Consider the following 24,681-nt stretch of genomic DNA (forward strand, 5'->3'; position numbering starts at 1 on the left):
ACCATTGCATCTTTCATCCAGTGCTGCACAGATGTTTCTGGTTTCTGAGTCATGGGGAAGGCAAAATAATTGTCAAAGGATCTGCAAGAAAAGGTAATTGAGCTGCATAAAACAGGGAAGGGATATAAAAAGATATCCAAGGAATTGAGAATGCCAATCAGCAGTGTTCAAACGCTGATTAAGAAGTGGAAAATGAGGGATTCAGGTAGACCAGCAAAGATTTCAGCCACAACAGCCAGGAAAATTGTTCGAGATGAAAGAAAAATCCACAAATAACTTCAGCTGGAATACATGACTCTCTGAAAAATTGTGGTGTGGCTTTTTCAAGATGCACAATAAGGAGGCACTTGAAGAAAAATGGGCTGCATGGTCGAGTCCCCAGAAGAAAGCCATTTCTGTGCAAATGTCACAAAGTATCCCGCTTACATTACGCCAAACAGCACAGAGACAAGCATCAAAACTTCTGGAACAAAGCAATTTGGAGTGATGAGACCAAAATTTAACTTTTTGGTCACTCAACCATGCAGCGCATTTTTCTTCAAATGCCTCCTTATTATGCATCTTGAAAAAGCCACACCACAATTTTTTAGAGAGTCCTGTATTTCAGCTGAAGTTATTTGTGGATTTTTCTTTGCATCTCGAACACTTTTCCTGGCAGTTGCGGCTGAAATCTTTGCTGGTCTACCTGAATCCCTCATTTTCTACTTCTTAATCAGCATTTGAACACTGCTGATTGGTATTCTCAATTCCTTGGATATCTTTTTATACCCCTTTCCTGTTTTATGCAGTACAATTACCTTTTCTTGCAGATCCTTTGACAATTATTTTGCCTTCCCCATGACTCAGAATCCAGAAACATCTGTGCAGCACTGGATGAAAGATGCAATGGTCTGTCAGAAGCCCAGAAACTCACTGACCTTTTATACACACACACATTAATTACAAACAAACAGGTCACAGGTGAGGATTGGAACCTTGATTAGCCATTCAAACCTGTTTGTGTCAACTTTTGTGCATGTTATCAGATCAAAGTCACTGGGGTATGTAAACTTTTGATCAGAGTCATTTGGGTACTTTCTTTTGTCATTTTGATTTAAAAAGAGTAAACACAGTTGTTTGCCAATAAATAGCTTCACACAACCATTAAGCATGAGTGGAAGAAAGGTTTTTGTGTTATCATTCATATTCTCTGAAGAATGGCCAAGAAATCATAAATTCTCCCAGGGTATGTAAACTTATGAGCAGAACTGTATATTTTTTCACATAAAATATATATATCATAAAAATATTTATTTGATGAAAAAAAACTGCTTGACGTATGCATTTTTGCATATTGAGCGGAGTAAGTGCAGCCACTCTCCAATGCACCTTCAGCGGTAAAACAAAAATGGTGTCAAGATGCACTGCATGACTACTTCTAAAATACCCATAAAAAGAGGTAAATATATCCTACATGTTTGAAAACATAGCAAAATGCCACAAGTAGGAGCATGATAACATGAATGTGCAGTAAATGAGAGTGTCTCCATGGTGATTTAAATTTCATTTAAATAAGGCGGTGTGGAGGGAAGTGCATCAGCGCGCCTGCAGGAGCAAAGGTCACCGTTTCTGGCAATGGTGACGAGGGCGGAGCACCATCAGCTAGGGGCGGGGCATGTGCGGGACGGCGAAACACAGCTGGCAGGTGATTAGATTTCACAGGTGGTACGTGTTAATCTAATCACCTGATGTCTTTAACAGTAAGCAGCCGGGAGCGGATGGGAGAGAGGATTGGGAGTGACGGCAACGTCACGACATGCCGGAAAAGACTTTGGAAAATCGGTGTAAAAACATTAAAACTTTGTTAAACCTGCACGCTTGGCTCTTGTGCCGTGTTTACAGTGGAGCTGCTAGGAAGCGACTTCCACAGGCGGTCTGCACCACTTTGCAATTGTACACATAGTCTTAGTAAATCGCACGCAACATGCCCACTAATAGTACACACTATTTTATAGATTATTCACACTGTTAAGCGCGTAGGTTTGGATCTTAGTAAATCAGGCCCATATTGTAGCTAACGACCACATTCAATGAAGAAGGCAATGTTAATACTGTATTAGCACAGAAAACAAGTGCTGGAGCATGATGGAGCAGCGTGTGCACACGATGTCCCCATCACATTTCTCACTGCCCCCTCATATATGCCTGCCTAGAACCGGTCCTGTCTTTAGGTTTTTTTTGTTGATATTCTGTTGTATAAAATCTACAATAGAATGATGGACTGTTAATGTTTTTGTATACTAAAAAAATCCCTAGGGAATCATAAAATTGATTCCCATATTGTGTATTTTGGAGAAAGTGCATGTCTACGATGAATACATTTGTCATCATTTATCACTGTGCGATCACTCCAGACCAGGGGTGTCAAACTCATTTTAGATCGGGGGCCACATGGAGAAAAATCTACTCCCAAGTGGGCCGGACTGCTAAAATCACGGCACGATAACTTCAAAATAAAGACAACTTCAGATTGTTTTTTTGTTTAAAAATAGAACAAGCACAATTGCACAAATCATAATGTTGTTTTTGTTTTTTACAATTACCTGTTGCGGTTAATAGTATATATACTTTATTTGTCGTTATTTATATTTTTGGAATAAATTATGTAAAACTGTTCAACAGTCAAGTCATTGGTGTTAATTTTCAATCTATCAAGATAAAAAAATTGTATCAAAATCAAATTACCGGATGTTATTTATGTAGTTTGATCATTTTCCTCGACTGATGTACTAACATCATGTGGTTTAATTTGTACATATGTAGCATCATCTACAAAGATACAAAAAATTGCTATTGCTACATCCAGTGGACACATTTAGAACAGCGGTTTCTTTAATTAAAAAATTTCAGGTACATTTTTATACTTAGCAAACTCATCCCGCGGTCCGGATAAAACCTGTTCGCGGACTTGATCTGGCCCTCGACACCCCTGCTCCAGACAGTGAATGATGTTTGGTGCATTACCGATGGCAGCAAAACTGTGTTGACCGCAATTAACTGTTGACACTCATAGCCCAGCATGGCCTTTATAAAAGGCAGAAAAAGTCAAAAATAACTGGGAGATATTTTCTGCTTCATGTTCTCAATTGTATATTATTTCATTGGTTGCTAGGCTTGGAGTAAGGCATTCATCACTATCTCACATTATTGTCTGCTTGCAATCTATTGAGTATGGTTTACTATTACCGGTATCTGTGCTAGTAAAACAACACATTACACATAGGTACACTGCAATAATATAAATATTTAGATCACCTTATCACCTTTCAATCCAGGCAGGCCAGCTCGTCCTGCTGGTCCCTTTGACAAAGATAAGGAGAAATGACAAAACACAAATGAACAACAGTAGAGCAGATTAGTAAGAGTTATTTGAAGATTAAACATAATTATTGTGTGTATCTACTAGGGGTGTAACGGTACTTGCATTTGTATTGAACCGTTTCGGTATGGGGGTTTCCGTTCGGTTCGGAGGTGTACCGAACGAGTTTCCACACGGACATATTAAAAAGCGCACCGCACGTTGTGTAAACAATGCACACCGAGGCACAACGACCGGGCTACAACAACATGTAAAAGGCAGAGCTGAAGACCCTCCTGCCTCGTTAAGATCCCCCGTTTGGGAACTCTTCGGTGCGATACAACAATGGAGGACGGAGGTTTGCCGACATTGTTCAGCAGCAGCAGGTATGCTTCTGCCAACACGTCAAACATGCTAACCCATTTGAAGCGTCACCACTGCATTCAAGCAGCCTCTCCTCGGTGAGTCAGGCAGGGCTAAAGCAATAACAAATGTTTTTATAGCAGCAGATTTAAGTCCATATTGCATTAAGAACTAGATTTTGACCCACTTCTATGGTGGGAGAACAATGAGCCCATATATCCTCTTACTGCCAAGTTAGCCACTTTTTATATGTAGCAGAAAAGTTATGTCATTTTATCTAATCTGAGCAACAACTTGAGGCAGTTTAATGTTGATTAACGTGGACCCCGACTTAAACAAGTTGAAAAACTTATTGGGGTGTTACCATTTAGTGGTCAATTGTACGGAATATGTACTGTACTGTGCAATCTACTAACAAAAGTTTCAATCAATCAATCAAAAAAAGCACTTTATATGTAGAAATGTTTTGTTAAGAAACCATTCTGAGCCTTATCTTATTTAGTTTTTATTTTATGTATGTTGACCACATTAACCCTGGCAATGGACCATGTGTGTATATGTGTGTTATGCCATTGTTTACAAATTTGGTAAATAAATAACCAAAAAATTTATATTTTGTTGTTTTCTTACTGTACCGAAAATGAACCGAACCGTGACCTCTAAACCGAGGTACGTACCAAACCGAAATTTTTGTGTACCGTTACACCCCCAGTATATACACTTTAATGGCAGTTTGGGTTAGGCCTGATCAAGTCAAGTAAAGCATGATCAATTATAAAGATTGACGCAATTTTACCACAAATACTGTATTTTTCGGAGTATAAGTCGCACCGGAGTATAAGTCGCACCTGCCGAAAATGCATAATAAAGAAGGAGAAAAAAACATACATAAATCGCACTGGAGCCTGGCCAAAGTATGAAAAAAACTGCGACTTATAGTCCGAAAAATACGGTACAATTGATTGAAGATTAAGATTATCATGTTAGTTTAAACATTTAGGCTTGTGATGCATAGTGAGGAATATGGTATGAAATTAAACCCCAGCTTAGGGCTGAATATACTTTTAGCAATGAGGTTGATAAATTACTTCAAGAAAAATTTAATTTATTTCCCCCTATATAAATTAAAGGGGCTGTTTGCAACCTTTACGTGGCTGCCTTGCAATAAATCCTGCTCTCGTCCAGCTTTGAGCACGAGACGGGCATAGTTATGTGATATTCACGTAACACACGCACTATGGTTTGTGTGTTGTCAGCTAATAATAACGATTTGGCAGAGTTTCGATAGTAACGGTGGCTATCTATTATTGAATGCAGCTCTGGCCCTAGTTGTGGTTCTCACCCTATGCGGTTGTTTAGGGCCACAACCACAAGGGGGGCCACATGATAATGGCCTGGGCTTTTGTCAATCAATCAATCAATCAATCAATCAATCAATCAATCAATCAATGAATCCAAGTTTATTTATACAGCCCTTAATCACAAGTGTCTCAAAGGGCTGCACAAGCCACAGCAACATTTGTAAAGATTTGAAGTTTTTTTTTCTAACATTTTAATCTGTCAGTTATGAAATATGACGTCATAAAAGTTCAGATTAAATGATGCTGAAGAGAGAGAGGCAAGGTGTGTTCAGGGGTTAAAAATGCATGCCTGTTGGCGGGTCAGTGGGCCACTCTCCGGGTGAGAGTTGTCACTGATGTCATAATAATACATATCTATTTTTCTAATGTTTTTGCAATCGACTGGCAGGGTCCCAAAGATCGACTGGTCGATCGTGATCGACAGGTTGGCGACCCCTGGTGTAACACAACCTAGACCCCCTTACATAAATGTCAAAAGGTGTGTTCCTTCTGTCAGCAGCAAACCCAGCATGAAACACTTCATTGTTGAGTGTGTTCACTCAACACGGATGTCAAAACGTCATTTAAACTCACTTTTATGTATTCAAACACAACACCAACATTTGGGAAAAAAATTAAGTGATAGAAATGTTTTTAATATATGATTAATCTTATTCGTGGCAGCATCGGACAGGGATATGCATCTTACTTATATTATAGCATATATTTGTGGTGCGTTCAAGGACCCTCGATTAAAGTTTGAATGTCTGTCACTCATGATAATCCTATATGTGAATCAGCTAATCTTTACTTTATACTATGAAGTGAAGGGACACTTGACATATTTATATTTAAGTGAATAATGACACGTGTGATTATTAAAACTCATAAGCTGGCTACTTTTTTGGGGAACCTTTGCCCCCCTCCCCCAAAAGGCCTAATGACGCCACTGGTTCGAATGCTTGATGAAAAGCATAAATTGATGAAATAGAGACATAAACATGCATGAATATTTTGGGCTTTCTGATAATGGAGTGCGCCATCTACTGTACTTCCGGGTAATCACGTTGGAAAGACGGGCACCTGCGCAGAGCAATTGATGGGAGTTTATTAGGGATGTCCGATAATGGCTTTTTGCCGATATCCGATATTCCGATATTGTCCAACTCTTTAATTACCGATACCGATATCAACCGATACCGATATCAACCGATATATACAGTCGTGGAATTAACACATTAGTATGCCTAATTTGGACAACCAGGTATGGTGAAGATAAGGTACTTTTAAAAAAAATTAATAAAATAAAAAAAGAAATAAATTAAAAACATTTTCTTGAATAAAAAAGAAAGTAAAACAATATAAAAACAGTTACATAGAAACTAGTAATTAATGAAAATTTGTAAAATTAACTTTTAAAGGTTAGTACTATTAGTGGACCAGCAGCACGCACAATCATGTGTGCTTACGGACTGTATCCCTTGCAGATTGTATTGATGTATATTGATGTATAATGTAGGAACCAGAATATTAATAACAGAAAGAAACAACCCTTTTGTGTGAATGAGTGTGAATGAGTGTAAATGGGGGAGGAAGGTTTTTTGGGTTGGTGCACTAATTGTAAGTGTATCTTGTGTTTTTTATGTTGATTTAATAAAAACAAAAAACAAATTAAAAAAACCCCCAAAAAAACGATACCGATGATAAAAAAAAACCGATACCGATAATTTCCGATATTACATTTTAATGCATTTATCGGCCGATAATATCTAGAGTTTATACATGCAAGAGGAGACTGCTTTAAAATCACATAATCTAGATATGTTAAACCCATTTTTAAAAAGTCAAAAAACTAAATAAGATTTTACCTGAGCTCGTTTTAACCAAATTAAGTCAATAGTTATTTTTTTAGTGCTTATAAACATAATGAGTGTGTGTATGTGAAACGGTGACGTTAGCTATAGGGCGGGGCGAGGGCACTTCAGGAGTCTAATGATGATAATAATAAGTAATATTAATGAACAAAATGGGCCCACAAAATATGTGCTAGCCTATTGTGGCAACAACATGACTGTCAATTGTTAGTTGCTTCTCTGGGACTGTGAATGTGTGACTGACACGATAGCGAATTAAAGCGATTTGTATTTAATATGATTAGTAATTGTGAAAAATAAATAAATAATATATGTTCTGTTAAACCCCTAATGGTAATATAAGCTAGCTGGAGGTGTTATTGTTATATTTTTTGCTTTGACCGAGTTTGCAAACATCCCCTTTAATATTAATGACACATGCAATGGAAAAAGTAAGTGTGTTATTGGTACAAATTGGCAGCTAAACAAAATGTAGACGCATTTGAATCAGCATTATGAAATCTACCTTCGGTCCGACCAAACCAGCCTGTCCTCGAGGCCCCTCAGCGCCCAGGTCCCCCTATGAAGAGAAAAAGGCACACATTGGAATTTCTGTAAAACAATCAGACACACACAAACACACTCACACACACATGCACACGCACACACACCTCTAAAACTGGACCCCATTATGTTCTGACGCCTACCAACTCACTAAAATGTCTCAGGTCCTCCTTTGGCAGAACACTATTTCCTGTGTCTTAACCAGTGCATTCCTACTTCACAATACGGCTAAGTCCTGCTGACAGACTCTAAGCTTGGCTCTGCTCTCACTGGCATTAGTATTCAAGGTCCACTCAATTATTTGACAAGACTGAAATTACCAGAATAGGCGGATATGCTGAAAACTGTCAGTGTATGTGTAGTTCCTCTTCATAGACTTAGGCTACAGTATGTTCACACTCGGGATGTCCCGATCCAGGTTTTTGCACTTCCGATCCGATACCGATATTGTTTTTGAATTTCCGATCCGATACCGACCGATACTGGCCTATCCGAGCATGTATTAAAGTTTAAAGTTATTTAGCCTACTTAGTTGTCAGAATCATGTTGAAAAGGGTTTTAGTACTCTTGATAACAACTAGCCAGCTGAATTAGGGGAGTTTGAATAATACACAATGGTTGGTAACAAGAAACTGACCTGTTTATTCAAGGATAAACACAAAATAGACAAAATTATACATGACAAACAGAAATGGCATCATTGAACTAGGGCTGGGCGATATGGCCTTTTTTAAATATTGCGATATTTTAAGGCCATATTGCGATACACAATATATATCTCGATATTCTGCCTTAGCCTTGAATGAACACTTGATGCATATAATCACAACAGTATGATGATTCTAAGTGTTTTGATTGATTGATTGAGACTTTTATTAGTAGGTTGCACAGTGAAGTACATATTCCGTACAATTGACCACTAAATGGTAACACCCGAATAAGTTTTTCAACTTGTTTAAGTCGGGGTCCACTTAAATTGATTCATGATACAGATATATACTATCATCATAATACAGTCATCACACAAGATAATCACATTGAATTATTTACATTATTTATAATCCAGGGTGTTGAGGGGGGCGCCGGATGTAAGTGTCAAAAAGACAGCCAAAAGAGTTTGATATGAGAATAAATCTAAAGTTAAAATATAGGATAGAAATGCACCCATTTGCAGGAAATGTAGTCTTGATTTTCCAAATTTTCTTTCAAGGCTTGCATGTCTACATTAAAACATTCTTCTTCATACTGCATTAATATATGCTACTTTTAAACTTTCATGCAGAGAAGGAAATCACAACTAAAAAAATCACTAATTTTTTCATACGGTGTTGATGTGGAAATTTTTGCCTCGGCATTTTGATGGTGTGGGCGTGTGGCACTGAATGGAGATAAGCGTGTCGACAGACGTCACAATATTTGAACAATGATGACGAAAACTGTTTTCTCTGTCGTGTCCGTGTGTCGAAAATTGTTCTGCGCTTATTTTTTTATTTGATTTTGTGCGTGGCATAGATTTGCTATGCGCAGAGGACGCTTAAACAGTGCGCAATTGCACAGGCGAGCACCTTAGAGGGAGCGTTGCTCGCACGGCTGCGCTAGCATCACAGCTAACGTTAGCCATGCTGCTACCTCTCTGCTGGGAGAGGGCGTATACGTACTGTATGTGACGTATGACGTGACAGTATGTGACGTGTGTAAGAAGGTGCACTTGCTGTCTGTGAGAGGGAGACACAGGAAAGAGTGAGAAGAGCCTGTCGTGTAATGCCAGCAGCTAAAAGCAACTGCGTGAGAATCCACAGACCTGTGGATGTGTTGAAGGTGTGCTGGAAAATGCGGAACGGAAATTAGGGAGCAGCAGAAAAGTGGAATGTATTATTTAAATCGGTGCGTTGGAAAACACGGACCGGAGTTTTTTTTTAAACTGGATCTGGATCGGCATTTTCCCATGCCTTGCCGATACGCAATTGTTGGCAAATATCGGCAGCCGATCCGATCGGGACATCCCTAGTTCACACTGCACGTCAATTCCATTTATTTTACCCATATGTAACATTATCGGATTTTCGGTTGCTGGTCTTTCAAGTAGGGGCACCTCCTTTTCAGCTTCTTTCTAAACAAGAGTACAGTCTCGAATAACAGATAAAAGATAAAAAGATGCTAGATTTTACAAAGAAAACGTCACTTAAAGGACTGTAAAATTCTCCTTATCAACACGGAAAAACGGAATGAAAATTTTTAAAAAGATAGCTGATTTGCTTATTTTGCTGTCAATTAAAAAAAGATTCCGCCTCAGACAGATCATCCAATCATTATGCGGAAGCTCAGCGTCCAGGCAAGCTGAGGCCAAGCACACTTTCAATACACTTCCATAGACGCTCAGAGTATTTATCCAATGACTCTATGCTTCCCCATTGAAGTCAATGGACTTGAACATTGTTTATTGCACTGTGACTTACACAATGAATGAGAAAGTAGCTAATTCTGCACAAAAGGTGAGTGCATTCCAGCGCATATTTAGTCAATGAAAAGTAAACCTAAAAATACATATTTAACATTGGGACTTCCCTTGAAGTCTTAGAGCAAACACCACTAATGATTTTCCATGTCAAATATGGGGAAACAACTACAAATGTGCGCTTCATTCACTAACTGTGTTACAAAAAAGATCAATTAGAAAAATACATAATGTTGGATATAGAGAACATACAAATCATTTATTTATTAAATCACAATTATTGAAATTCAACAATTTGGTGCATTTGCAAACAGCTAAAATGATGTATAAAGCAAACTATAAACTGCTAGCCAAGAATGTACAACAATTCTCCTCAACAAAAGAGGAGGAATATAACCTTAGAGGAAAATCTAATTTAAAACAGCTGTATGCACGTACAACACTTAAAACCTTTAGTATATCAGTATGTGGAATTAAATTATGGACTGGATTAACCAAATAAATCAAACAAAGCACCAATATGATTCAGTTTAAGAGACTGTTCAAACTACAAGGGTTCACAAAGCACACAGAACAAGAATTATGATGAACATCTTGAACCCTTTTTTTCTCCTTTTTTTTATTGAGACAAAGATTATTTATGTATTTAACATTTGTTTGCTTACTATGGCATATTATTTATTTGTTCACTGTTCTGTTACAGAGAACAAGGACATTGGAAAAAAATTGCTATGGTATGAATGGTTAAAAATAAACTCTGCTTCTTCCTACTCCTTTTCGGACGTGCTGCAATGAAACAACTGGAATTGTGTGATGTATTACATTGTATTGTATGCATGTTCGAACTGAAACTGAACTGAACTCCGTGAAAAGTACAAATCCTTTTTTTTTTCAAATCCGACCCAGGATATGTATCTGATGTGTGGATCTTACTTAGAGGGGAGGAAACAGGTGGTTGAGTTGAACGGCACCGTGCCCCCCCCCCCCCCCCCCCCCCTCAGTAAGCTGTGGAGTCCCCCAAGGCAGTATATTAGGGCCTTTACTGTTCCTAATATACATAAGCGACATGTCATCAGCATGCGACTGTGAATTGTTCTTGTTTGCGGATGACTCGGCCCTGCTGGTATCCGGCAAGGACAAGTCACAGGTGGAGAAAATCCTCAGTGCTGAACTCTGTAGAATTTGCACCTGCTGACAACAAGCTATCCATACACTTAGGTAAAAACGGAATCCATCCTGTTTGGGTCCCACATCAACCTTAAGAAAGTCAGTGACTTCACTATAAAAGTGGGTGACATTGTTATCGCCAGGAAGGATGAGGTCACCTACCTAGGTTCCATTCTACAGGCTAATCTTTCCTGTGATAAAATGGCAACCAAGGTAATCAAAAAGGTCAACCAACGAACGAGATGTCTCTATAGAATCTCCTCTCTAATCAACAAAAGCACCATGAAGATTCTGGCGGGAACTCTCGTTCAACCCTTTTTCGATTACGCATGCACCTCCTGGTACCCTAACACCTCCAAAACCCTCAAATCTAGACTCCAAACATCCCAGAACAAGCCAGTCAGATTACTTCTAGACCTCCACCCCAGATCCCACCTCACTCCTACCCACTTCTCCAAAGTGGGCTGGCTCAGGGTGGAGGACAGAGTAAAACAACTTGCACTGAGCCTCGTCTATAAAATCCGCTACACCTCCCTGATACCGAAGTACATGTCAAACTACTTCCTTAACGTAAATGACCGCCATAACCACAACACCAGGGGGAGCTCCACTAACAACGTTAAACCCAGATTCCGATCTAACAAAGGTCTTAACTCATTCTCTTTCTATGCCACATCAATGTGGAATGCACTCCCAACAGGTGTAAAAGAAAGGGCATCTCTATCCTCCTTCAAAACCGCACTAAAAGAACACCTCCAGGCAACTTCAACCCTAAACTAACACCCTCCCTTCCTCATCATACCTCTTCGGATTGTAAATAATCAAATGTAAACAATCAAATGTAGTCACTGTTTCTTATAATTTCTGATCTCTCTCTCTGTGTCCAATACTTGCTGTACATATGTACCAAGTCAGACCTACACTGTTCCAATGTCAATTTCTCTGATGATGCAATTGTTGATGACTGAAGTGTTGATACCAACCAAACTTAACCCCCACCCCCACCCCTCTCCATATCCCACACCCCGGATTGTAAATAATGTAAATAATTCAATTTATATACTGTGATGATGATCTTGTGTGATGACTGTATTATGAAAATAGTATATATCTGTATCATGAATCAATTTAAGTGGACCCCGACTTAAACAAATTGAAAAACGTATTCGGGTGTTACCATTTAGTGGTCAATTGTACGGAATATGTACTTCACTGTGCAATCTACTAATACAAGTTTCAATCAATCAATCAATGCCTGCAGTCTGAATGATTAGGTTGCATTCAAAAGCCAAAACAGACAGGCTCGAAAGTAAATGGAGGATAAAGGAGCAGAAAACAATCAGTGGCAAAAATATGATGTTTTAGGAGTGATTATAATGTAGGAGGACTTACATTTATGTCCCACTGCTCTGCCTCCACACCCACACACTCCTCACTACAGATGTTGCAACAATTGTGCCCTGCAGCCCCACAAATTATCAGGGCTAAAATCTTTGCTCTCTCCCTGAATATCATATGTGAAATAATATATGTTGACTCAGGTTGCACAAACTCAATAAAAATGCCATAAATGTGCCGGGACAGCACCAACATGGATCAGGGCCATGTTTACCTCTGTAAACACAGGGCTCAGCCTGAGATTTAGACTTCGGCTTAGACTTAGACAAACTTTATTGATCCACAAGGGAAATTGTTCCTTGAGATGTCATGTTTTGTGCGCATGGAAGCAATTGTTATTAGCCATATGAAGAATTAAAATATATATTTTTGGTGATGTAAACATTTACATAAAAAGATTGGATTTACCAAAAAAAAAAAAAAAAATCCAAATTGGGCATCCTACCCTACAGTGTGAACATAGCCTTAGATATGACAACTCTCCTATCAAGGATACAGAATACTTTGAATCCGGCACCAGGCTTTCAGAATAGAACTGCCCTTTTTAAGTCTTTGAGCATAAACTAATGAAAAACATATTTTAAGACAATCTAAACAGTCCAGTTGTGATTGATTCCATGCCCTGACAATACATTGACCTGGCTAAATGAGTATATTTGCAGTCAATGTGTCTCGCCAAAATGTAGAACGCCTCACTCATTAACTGTTCACATTTAATGTAGTGCATGTATTGGCAATTTCATTCCCAAAAATGCAATGTTGAAAAAAAAACATACCGATATTTTGGTATTTTAGAATATATGTATTAATTAGATTAATCACACTTTTGAATTTTGATTACCGGAACTCAAGATTATTGCAGTAATTTACTTTTTTGTATGATTTAAATTAATATTTTGACATAAATGCAATTTTATTGTTAGATTGTCATACAGAAAAATGTGTTTAATGTTTTACTTGAACGCACGTCATTTGTATACTCAAAACTTGCAACTTTTGTGAAAAATCACATACATTAAGGCAATAACTTTGACAGCCCCAGTATTTTAATACCTATATGTAGCGGAAAAAAAAAATATATATATTCAAGAACTGCTGCAAAATTGGTGGGACTGTCTTATCTAATTCCCGAAAAGTGAAAGGGCCATGAAAGAATAATGAGTGCGTCAACTCAAAAGTCTATTTGAGCTTTTTTGAGCACCAGTGACACAAATCATGTTGGTGCGAAACGTAAAACATGTGAATAAGGACAAGCGTTTAAAAGACCAGCTAAACCAAGTGGAAACAGTTGCATCCCATCAACCCATATGAAGGACTGTCGTACCCGACAGGTGGTCAGAAATCATTGACACCACACAGAGACCGATGATTGCAGACATAATGAAAACCAGATTGTTGCATTTCTACACATCTTGTTTTAACAAAACAATCCCTGTTCTTCACATGATCTTACTCATATATTTTGTGTGGTTGAATACGTACTATGTACTACAAACCCCGTTTCCATGAGTTGGGAAATTGTGTTAGATGTAAATATAAACGGAATACAATGATTTGCAAATCCTTTTCAAGCCATATTCAACTGAATGCACTACAAAGACAAAATATTTGATGTTCAAACTCATAAACTTTATTTTCTTTTTTGCAAATAATATTTAACTTAGAATTTCATAGCTGCAACACGTGCCAAAGTAGTTGGGAAAGGGCATGTTCACCACTGTGTTACATCACCTTTACTTTTAACAATACTCAATAAACGATTGGGAACTGAGGAAACTAATTGTTGAAGCTTTGAAAGTGGAATTATTTCCCATTCTTGTTTTATGTAGAGCTTCAGTCGTTCAACAGTCCGGGTCTCCGCTGTCGTATTTTACGACGTGGCGAAGTTGGTAGAGTGGCCGTGCCAGCAATTGGAGGGTTGCTGGTTACTGGGGTTAAATCCCCACCTTCTACCATCCTAGTCACGTCCGTTGTGTCCTTGGGCAAGACACTTCACCCTTGCTCCTGATGGGGGCTGGTTAGCGCCTTGCATGGCAGCTCCCGCCATCAGTGTGTGAATGTGTGTGTGAATGGGTGAATGTGGAAATACTGTCAAAGTGCTTTGAGTACCTTGAAGGTAGAATTTATCATTATTTATTTATTATAATGCGCCACACATTTTCGACCGGAGACAGGTCTGGATTGCAGGCGAGCCAGGAAAGTACCCGCACCCCTTTTTACGAAGCCACGCTGTTGTAACACGTGCTGAATGTGGCTTGGCATTGTCTTGCTGAAATAAGCAGGGGCGTCTATGAAAAAGACGGCGCTTAGATGGCAGCATATGTTGTTCCAAAACCCGTATGTACCTTTCAGCATTAATGGTGCATTCACAGATGTGTAAGTTACCCATGCCTTGGGCACTAATGCACCCCCATACCATCACAGATGCTGGCTTTTGAACTTTGCGTCGATAACAGTCTGGATGGTTCGCTTCCCCTTTGGTCCGGATGACACGATGTCAAATATTTCCAAAAACAATTTGAAATGTGGACTCGTCAGACCACAGAACACTTTTCCACTTTGCATGAGTCCATCTTAGATGATCTCGGGCCCAGAGAAGCCGGCGGCGTTTCTGGATGTTGTTGATAAATGGCTTTCGCTTTGCATAGTAGAGCTTTAACTTGCACTTACAGATGTAGCGACAAACTGTATTTAGTGACAGTGGTTTTCTGAAGTGTTCCTGAGCCCATGTGGTGATATCCTTTAGAGATTGATGTCGGTTTTTGATACAGTGCCGTCTGAGGGATCGAAGGTCATGGTCATTCAATGTTGGTTTCCGGCCATGCCGCTTACGTGGAGTGATTTTTCCAGATTCTCTGAACCTTTTGATGATATTAAGGACCGTAGATGTTGAAATCCCTAAATTTCTTGCAATTGCACTTTGAGAAACGTTCTTAAACTGTTTGACTATTTGCTCACGCAGTTGTGGACAAAGGGGTGTACCTCGCCCCATCCTTTCTTGTGAAAGACTGAGCATTTTTTGGGAAGTTGTTTTTATACCCAATCATGGCACCCACCTGTTCCCAATTAGCCTGCACACCTGTGGGATGTTCCAAATAAGTGTTTGATGAGCATTCTTCAACTTTATCAGTATTTATTGCCACATTTCCTAACTTCTTTGTCACGTGTTGCTGGCATCAAATTCTAAAGTTAATGATTATTTGCAAACAAAAAAAATACTTATCAGTTTGAACATCAAATATGTTGTCTTTGTAGCATATTCAACTGAATATGGGTTGAAAATAATTTGCAAATCATTGTATTCCGTTTATATTTACATCTAACACAATTTCCCAACTCATATGGAAACGGGGTTTGTAATATTATTCATTTTCATCAAACCCGTGTTTCTGTCATCTCGGTGGATGACTGCATCTCATTTAGTGTCACACGCTGGCACAGACATCAAATACATTCCAGAAGGAACACTTGCTGCTTTGTTTTTGCTTCCGCTCTCATTACTTAACTTGGTGTGATTCAAGTTTCAATAAAGGTGCGAACAAGGCTAAAGGAGCGAACAAGACTAAAGGAATGAACAAGACTAATGCCACGATGGTGTGACTGACACAGAGGAAGTGAAAGTGTGTTTTAGATGTCAAATTAAAGTTCCTTACGAGACCATGCCAATGTCGAAATCACTCGCGTGTTAAGATGATTAAATATGAATCAAATCAAAAGGCGGATTAGGGAAGTGGAAGTGTTTTGGTTCCCATGTGCAGTTTGATTAGGATTAAGTTTTGCTTCCTTCTGAAAGCTGGAGTGATTTAAAAGAAAACACCCACCCAAAGACTAACTAGCTGTGGTCAGAGATCAGATGGTGTTTACAGAAGGTCGCAATTTTGAACAATCGTTCAATCCTTCAATTTCAACTTGGAATATTAACAATCATGAACTACAGGAAGTAAAATATTGTATTTGTTGTAGCGGTTTCTCGATACAACATTTTTAATTACAATATACCGATCTGATATCAGCACGAATCATACATACTTGTATTATTTTCTTGTAGTGTAGTTAAAAAAGGCTTGATCAAGTGATATTTCTCAAACAGAGAGCAATAGTTAGCAACAGCAAGTTCGAGAAAAATAGACCCATTGATTATTAACCAATAGGTTACATATATTTTAACTCTAAACGTAAGAATAATCTGCAATTGGATAAATAAATAAAAACAAGACCCTTGAAAAACTTCCTGTTTTACTCAATGGCATTAGCTTATAGCTTTGAACAGACATACTTTTGTTTTCCAACAATGGAAATGAAGAAAGTAGGTGTGAAGGACAGTGCTGATTGAATAATTAAAAAAAAACATATTTAAAAACACGAGCTCGTCTGCACCATATTGAAGCAGAATGAGTCTAACCCCAGCGAAGGGAGTTAAAATAGTATCTAACGGAGGACATTTATCCATGAAAATATGGAGAAGCTGCTGATGGTCTGTTTGACAGAGAAGCTGATGGAATGAGATACCATAGAAGTTCACTCTCCAGGTCAATAATGTACATTATTATTACATTACTTCATAAAACTACTGTAGTTGTTCGTAGTACATTCTATTGTACTGCAATATTGCTTATCCAAAAGATATAGATTTTCTTTTTAAAAGGCATGTTACATGTTAAAATGGTGTTGTTTTGATTTCAAATCATTTCAATGACAGACGTTGATTTAAGATACAGTACAACTGTTTTGAGTTAAGAGCGCCGTGACAGAACCAATTAAGCTTGTAAATTGAGGTACTACAACATTTCAAATGTTCGACATATCGGAAACAATCTCTATCCTGAAGCTACTAAAACATAGCTACATGCAATGCTTCCCTCTTATTGTGATATTGAATGCCATGCTGGACAAATCCAACCACCTTAAATCCAATTAGAACAGTGTACGGACAAACACTGAAACAGTGACAAAAATGGTAAATGGGTTGTACTTGTATAGCACTTTTCTACCTTTTTAAGGAACTCAAAGCGCTTTGACACTATTTCCACATTCACACATTCACACACTGATGGCGGGAGCTGCCATGCACGGCGCTAACCAGGCCCATCAGGAGCAAGGGTGAAGTGTCTTGCTCAAGGACACAATGGACGTGACTGGGATGGTAGAAGGTGGGGATTGAACCAGCAACCCTCAGATTGCTGGCACAGCCACTCTCCCAACTTCGCCACGCCGTCCCAAAACACAATACCAGCAACAATCTCTCTAAGTATAATCTACACATCTTTGATGATATTATTTACTTGTCTTACATTCGACCGATGAACAAAATAATCGACAAAACCAAAAATTAGGACCTTTAGGTCTGCATCACGGGGGGATAGAATGGGGTGCATCACTAGTGCTTGCTTTGCAAAGCAGAAGGTCTTAGGTTCGAATCCCAAGTTTTGGTATTATTTTTAAATGTATGTTTTAATGATCTTAAAATTGTTTATTACAAAACTTCAGCATGTTAATAAAAAAACTAGACTGTTAAAAAACATGATCATATATGTTAAATAATATTACATGTGATAGTTCTACGTCAATGAAAGCTTTTATTTCTATATGATGCTGGGATACCCATGATTTCAGACTTTTAAAGCTTCTCTTGGACAACCAATTTTTGACCTCGGTATCTGTCAAATCCTAGCTGCGGCCCTGACTCTGGTGCAGTATCGATTCCTTGTGAATAATATACCTGTATAATGGGGGAAAAAATCCCTTTGAGTCCCTTCATAATATTCACTAGCCAAGCTCTAGCAGCGAGGAGCATTCCAGCAGTGTGATCTTAGCAATAACACATCTCAAGTTGCTATCAGTAACAACATCAACACAACGGCTGCTTGAAAACCTCTTATCCATGAGCTACAATGTCACATCATCACATCATTGCAATAAACAATTCAACTACCGAATTCTATATGGGATGGTAAATACGGCACGTCATGATAGCGCTGTAAAACAGAGACTTACCCTCAGGCCCGGAAAGCCGCCAATACCAGTCCCACCAACAGGCCCCTGTGAAACATTACAGCAACATCCTAAGTACACAGGACAGGATACTTAAAGCAGTGCAAATTCCGCATTCCGAGGATACCCAATTGATTCAGGAATTTATATCTAGTATTCTTATTCTATATAACGTATTATTCTGCATGAATAAGATGGATGAACACATCGTAAATACATGAATTAGCAATGCAGTGGTTGGGCCCTGTGTTATAAAATGTAACTCTCCCACACCGAATCCTGACCTCAAGCCCATTAAACACATTTGGGCTGGACCATAATTGGGATCAGGCCCTTTTGTTTAACATTAGTGAACTTTGACCTCACAAGTGATGGCAGATGGGGAACAAAATCAAAAATAATATAGTACGTTTTTGGCGATGCGCAGCAGTTTTATTACATTTTTTTAGTTATTGTAGGTGTACTGGCTGTCATGTCTGTGATCATGTTTTGTTTAGTTATGTTTTGCTTGGTTTTTGGACACTTTTTAGTTCTTGTCTTCACTCCCTTGCTTTGTCACCATAGTAACCATTAGTTTTACCTGGTTCACATCCTCATGTCACGCTCCTTCTCACGTTTTCACATTTTGAGTCACATACCTGTTTTCACTAATCATGTCACCCGTATTTAAGCTTGTTGTTGCCAGGCAGTCGGCCTGGTGACATTCTGTCAATACGTGGACCTTGGAGTTTGTTTTCCCGGAATGCAAAGGAAAGTTGGCAAGTACATGATTTATTTATAACACTAACAAACTACAAAAAAAGGAAGCAAACAAAAGGCGCGCACAATGGCGGAGAACAAACTTGACTAATGAAAACAAAAGACTAGCACAAAGGCAATTAAATATGAACACGGAACAAAAACACTTACTGTGGCATGTCATGAACTATGGTAAACAGGAATATCATGGGTAGCAGTAGTATGGATGGATAGATAGGATAATGTCACCAGGCCGACTGCCTGGCAACAACAAGCTTAAAGGCCTACTGAAACCCACTACTACCGACCACGCAGTCTGATAGTTTATATAACAATGATGAAAACTTAACATTGCAACACATGCCAATACGGCCGGGTTAGCTTACTAAAGTGCAATTTTAAATTTTGCGCGAAATATCCTGCTGAAAAGGTCTCGGTATGATGACGTCAGCACGTGACGTCACGGATTGTGGAGGACATTTTGTGACAGCATGGTGGCCAGCTATTAAAGTCGTCTGTTTTCATCGCAAAATTCCACAGTATTCTGGACATCTGTGTTGGTGAATCTTTTGCAATTTGTTCAATGAACAATGGAGACAGCAAAGAAGAAAGCTGTAGGTGGGAAGCGGTGTATTGCGGCAGGTATTGTGCTGGATAAGGCAGTCCCGCCGTAGAATGCACCCCTTGACTGGTGTGCCGGATAACACAGCCGGTGTTTCATTGTTTACATTCCCGGAAGATGACAGTCAAGCTTTACCACTGGCCTGTGGAGAACTGGGACAACAGAGACTCTTACCAGGAGGACTTTGAGTTGGATACGCAGACACGGTACCGTGAGTACGCATGCAGCTGCGGCTTCCAAACATTTGATCGCTTGCTCGTACGTGCGTGCCGCTATGTGCATGTCACGTACGTAACTTTGGGGGCTTTGGGGAAATATATGTGCTGTATGAACTTTGGGGAGGTGAACGGCACTTTGGGCTGTGGGATTGAGTGTGTTGTGCAGGTGTTTGAGTTGCATTGGTGGGTTATATGGACGGGAGGGGGGAGGTGTTTGTTATGTGGCATATCAAATATAAGCCTGGTTGTGTTGTGGCTAATATATGTCTTGTGTTTATTTACTGTTTTAGTCATTCTCAGCTGAATATCAGGTCCCACCTGCCTCTCACAGCATCTTCCCTATCTGAATCGCTCCCACTATCCTCTAGTCCTTCACTCTCACTTTCCTCATCCACAAATCTTTCATCCTCGCTCAAATTAATGGGGAAATCGTCGCTTTCTCGGTCCGAATCGCACTCGCTGCTGGTGGCCATGATTGTAAACAATTTGCAGATGTGAGGAGCTCCACAACCTGTGACGTCACGCTACTCGTGTGCTACTTCGGTACAGGCAAGGCTTTTTTTATCAGCGACCAAAAGTTGCAAACTTTATCGTCGATGTTCTCTACTAAATCCTTTCAGCAAAAATATGGCAATATCGCGAAATGATCAAGTATGACACACAGAATGGACCTGCTATCCCCGTTTAAATAAGAAAATCGCATTTCAGTAGGCCTTTAAATACTGGTGACATGATTAGTGAAAACAGGTACGTGACTCAAAATGTGAAAACGTGAGACGGGTGCGTGACATGAGGATGTGAACCAGGTGAAACTAATGGTTACTATGGTGACAAAGCAAGGGAGTGAAGACAAGAACTAAAAAGTGTCCAAAAACCAAGCAAAACATAACTAAACAAAACATGATCACAGACATGACAATGGCTTAGTAACCTAATATTGTCCACATACTGTATCGCAGTTTCATTATCATTTATCATCTCAATCAACTTACTGGTGAAAAAAATATGTCTGTCTGTATAATACTTGGAACAAGGTAAAATTGCTCAACTTAACCCATCTCAGAATAACAGGGGTTCTTACCTCATTGCCATCAGGACCAGTCGGCCCCCTTTCACCAATATCACCCACCACACCCTGTGGAGGAAACATATCCACTTTCAATTGCATGTATTTGTATTCCATAAATTTCCCCTTTAAACCTTTGAAAACATTATTTTGTGTTTTGACGTTTATGGATATAGGAAAAGGGGAACAAGTGTAACAGGGTCCATTATGTATTGTAAATAATGTATTTTATAATGCTTTATTATTGTTATAAATACACAAAATGTGTAAGTTACATGTTAATACCTGAATATTGTTCGATGTTTTGTCAATGTGGAACCATTGTCTCGTTGTCCCTCCTACTGCAATAATTACTGTGACACCTGTATTTATATATGCGTTGGACACGCCTTCCAACTTCCCTTTTGTCTACCGTAACGGGAGAGGTAGGCGTCCATGCCACGACAGAAAATGTATTGTCATGTTAAGAACTTCAGTTCACTTTCTTGTTCTGTATTGTATTTTGTGTAGGAACTCGACGATGGCAAAAACTTATTGACAACAATTGTATTCTGTGTTTTATCAGGTATGTTTATTTCACTGTTGTACTTGCCCTTTTGTCTACCATAACGGGAGAGTAAAGTGCAGCTGAGCAATCCATGGTGTCGGTCGTGTTCCATAAAAGCCACACAACACAGAGGAAAAGACCACCGGTTACACAAGTAAGGCTGGTAGTTTTAAAATAATGCTTCCCCACTACTGTATTTTAATGTAATTATTTTCTAAAATGCAAAAAGAGTCCAGAGAGATGTAATGTAATTGTAAACTGTGCTTTGAATTAAATCAAAACAAGCCAGTTTGTGGACTACCTTGGATCACAAACTCTTCAGGTGATTATGAAAAAAAAAATCTTGGCTGAAGCTGAGAACAGGCAGCATGCCCAATTGGCAACATCAACCTACAAAAAGCGGCTAACGCCCTTTAAAAACAATTAAAAAAACATTAAAGTATCAAAGTTTAATGTAGGAATTAATTGTATCCTTCTCTGCTAAAATCCAATCATCCTTTTAAGCCACCTCTTGAACATGACTTGTGTTCTTTGTCATATCGTGAAATCCTTAATGTAGTTATCAATGACTTTCCATTTTTTTCTCAATAGCTTTCATAGTCTTGTTTGATTTGGCATGTTAACAACAGAGCAGGAGTAGACACCGAGCAGATTGAACAGTCTGCTTTTGAAGTGCCCAGGGCCATCACTTGACATTTTGATCAATATCTGTTTCTTCCCTCCCACAGACAAATAATTACCGTTTTTATTGAACTTCTGAACAATGCAGACATCTCAAATAAAAAAATGTTTATTACCTGTCTTCCTTTGGGACCAGGTTTTCCAGGAGGACCAGGTGGACCCTAGAAAAATAAAGAAATAAAGATTAAGAATGATAGCGTATGCTGTGTACCTAAACATCCATCCATCTGTTCGTCCATATATCTTAGAGATGTCCTGATAAAAAATGTTTGTCGTCCAATCCGATATTTTTGTCCTCCGATCTGAATTTGAGTCCCGATCCGATATTTTGACAATATATTATAGAACAAAAAATTTATTGTAGCAAGTAAATCAAGTAAACACAATAATTCATTGTTATAAATGTTATCTTATTAAATACATAATTTGCTAGTATTGTTGTAAATCAGATGATGTATGTGATATTGCATGTCATTTTATTTTTTATTTTTTTATAAAATAGATACTGCACAATAACTAAGCAAAAGAAAAAAATACTTTTGGCTCCCAATTAAATCATTTGGGTTTTTCCCTCAAATTCGTGCTGTATCCAGAGACTCACTCTGTGAGTTTATAAACAATAACAAAAACCACCCCAAAAAATAACTTTGTAATAATAAGAACAAGAAAAAGATAAAATATTGATCTAATCACTTTATTATCATTTATATACTGATACTAGGTATCGATATTATCAACATCTGGATAGATCACCTCTACTTTACATTGAAGCTGTAGCGGTTAGCTTCTTGTGCCGTCCTGTTCGGTATGTGTGTGTAGCATGCTTTGCAATTTCTCTTCTTATAGTCCTTATGGTACTTGGAAGAAATTTTGTTTATTTTTCTCCATGGTGGTGAGGATTAGTATCTTAGAAGCGGTTTCACACTGTAGATCAGGGGTCCCCAAACTTTTTGACTCGGGGGCCGCATTGGGTTAATATATATATATATATATATATATATATATATATACACATACATATATATATATATATATATATACACATACATATATATATATATATATATATATATATATATATATATATATATATACACTTATACATATACATACATATATATATGTATATATATATATATAAATATATATATATATATATATATATATATATATACACTTATACATATACATACATATATATGTATATATATATATATATATGTATAAGTGTATATATATATATATATATAAATATATATATATATATATAAATATATATATATATATATATATATACATATATATATGTATATATATATATATATATATATATATATATATATATATATATATATATATATATATATATACATACATATATGTATATATACATATATACATTGTCTTTATAATCCGTTTTGTCATTTAACATCAATTAACATTGATGTTCATCAACATTTAACATTGTCACGTTATCGATGGGAAAATTCATTTTTAGACAATATGATTGGCCTGAACGGCTAGGAGACACCGAGAGTAACAAGCGGTAGAAAATGGATTTGAAAAGAAAGATAAAAAAATAAAAAAATAAAAAATAAAATATATATATTTTTTTAACTTGGGACTTCTCGTGGGCCGCATTTTGGATGCTGGGGGGCCGGATCCGGCCCGCGGGCCGTAGTTTGGGGACCCCTGCTGTAGATAGACGACACGTTCACTGCAGTTTACTTAATTCAAGCCGGTGTTCCGGGCAGACACGCACCCTGCATTCAACTCCAGCAAGCGTGTAACAAGAAATCTGGAAATGTAATTGTGTATCTCTCAGCATGCATCCCATATTTCACGTGAGTACAATCTTTAGCCATGTAAACATAGGGACAAAGCTGTAAAGATTGACTGGGCTCAGCACCTCATCAGCCAAACGCAGATCAGTTAAAAAAGGAAAATAAATTCCCCGGTTTGTTCCAAGTATTGGCTTATCTCTAATCTATTACCGTATTTTTCTGAGTATAAGTCGCACCGGAGTATAAGTCGCACCTGCCGAAAATGCATAATAAAGAAGGAACAAAACATATAAGTCGCACTGGAGCCCGGCCAAACTATGAAAAAAAATGCGACTTATAGTCCGAAAAATACGGTAATTAGATTAGACCTCTTTTTCTATGTACAGTACTTAAACAATTCTTACAGCTAAAGGACAGATTTGTCATTTAAAAAAGGTCACATAATACAATCATGGAACAATGATTTTTAAAATCTTAGAAAACTCATGAAATCACGCAACCCGCGCAAACTACTATGGTGTTTGGTGATTTGTAACAAGCCTTTTTGACAAACATTT

The 24,681-nt window shown here is 38.1% G+C and overlaps 1 protein-coding gene across 2 annotated transcripts in view; it reads right to left on the reverse strand.

Moving 5' to 3' along the window:
- LOC133616842 (uncharacterized) overlaps positions 1 to 24,681 on the reverse strand; it is a 271,957-nt gene that overhangs the window by 132,705 nt on the left and 114,571 nt on the right. For both annotated transcript variants that reach the window (XR_012050812.1, XM_061976458.2), the window contains exons 12-16: positions 22,457 to 22,501; positions 21,128 to 21,181; positions 18,472 to 18,516; positions 7,420 to 7,473; positions 3,295 to 3,339 (exon numbers count right to left, since the gene is read on the reverse strand). Coding sequence is in view for 1 of the 2 variants with exons in the window: in XM_061976458.2 (XP_061832442.2) it covers positions 3,295 to 3,339; positions 7,420 to 7,473; positions 18,472 to 18,516; positions 21,128 to 21,181; positions 22,457 to 22,501 (243 nt within the window). In the remaining variant the exon portion in view is untranslated. The remainder of the gene's footprint in view (positions 1 to 3,294; positions 3,340 to 7,419; positions 7,474 to 18,471; positions 18,517 to 21,127; positions 21,182 to 22,456; positions 22,502 to 24,681) is intronic.

The sequence above is a fragment of the Nerophis lumbriciformis genome, linkage group LG14 (assembly GCF_033978685.3).
Source record: "Nerophis lumbriciformis linkage group LG14, RoL_Nlum_v2.1, whole genome shotgun sequence".
NCBI classification, from domain to species: domain Eukaryota; kingdom Metazoa; phylum Chordata; class Actinopteri; order Syngnathiformes; family Syngnathidae; genus Nerophis; species Nerophis lumbriciformis.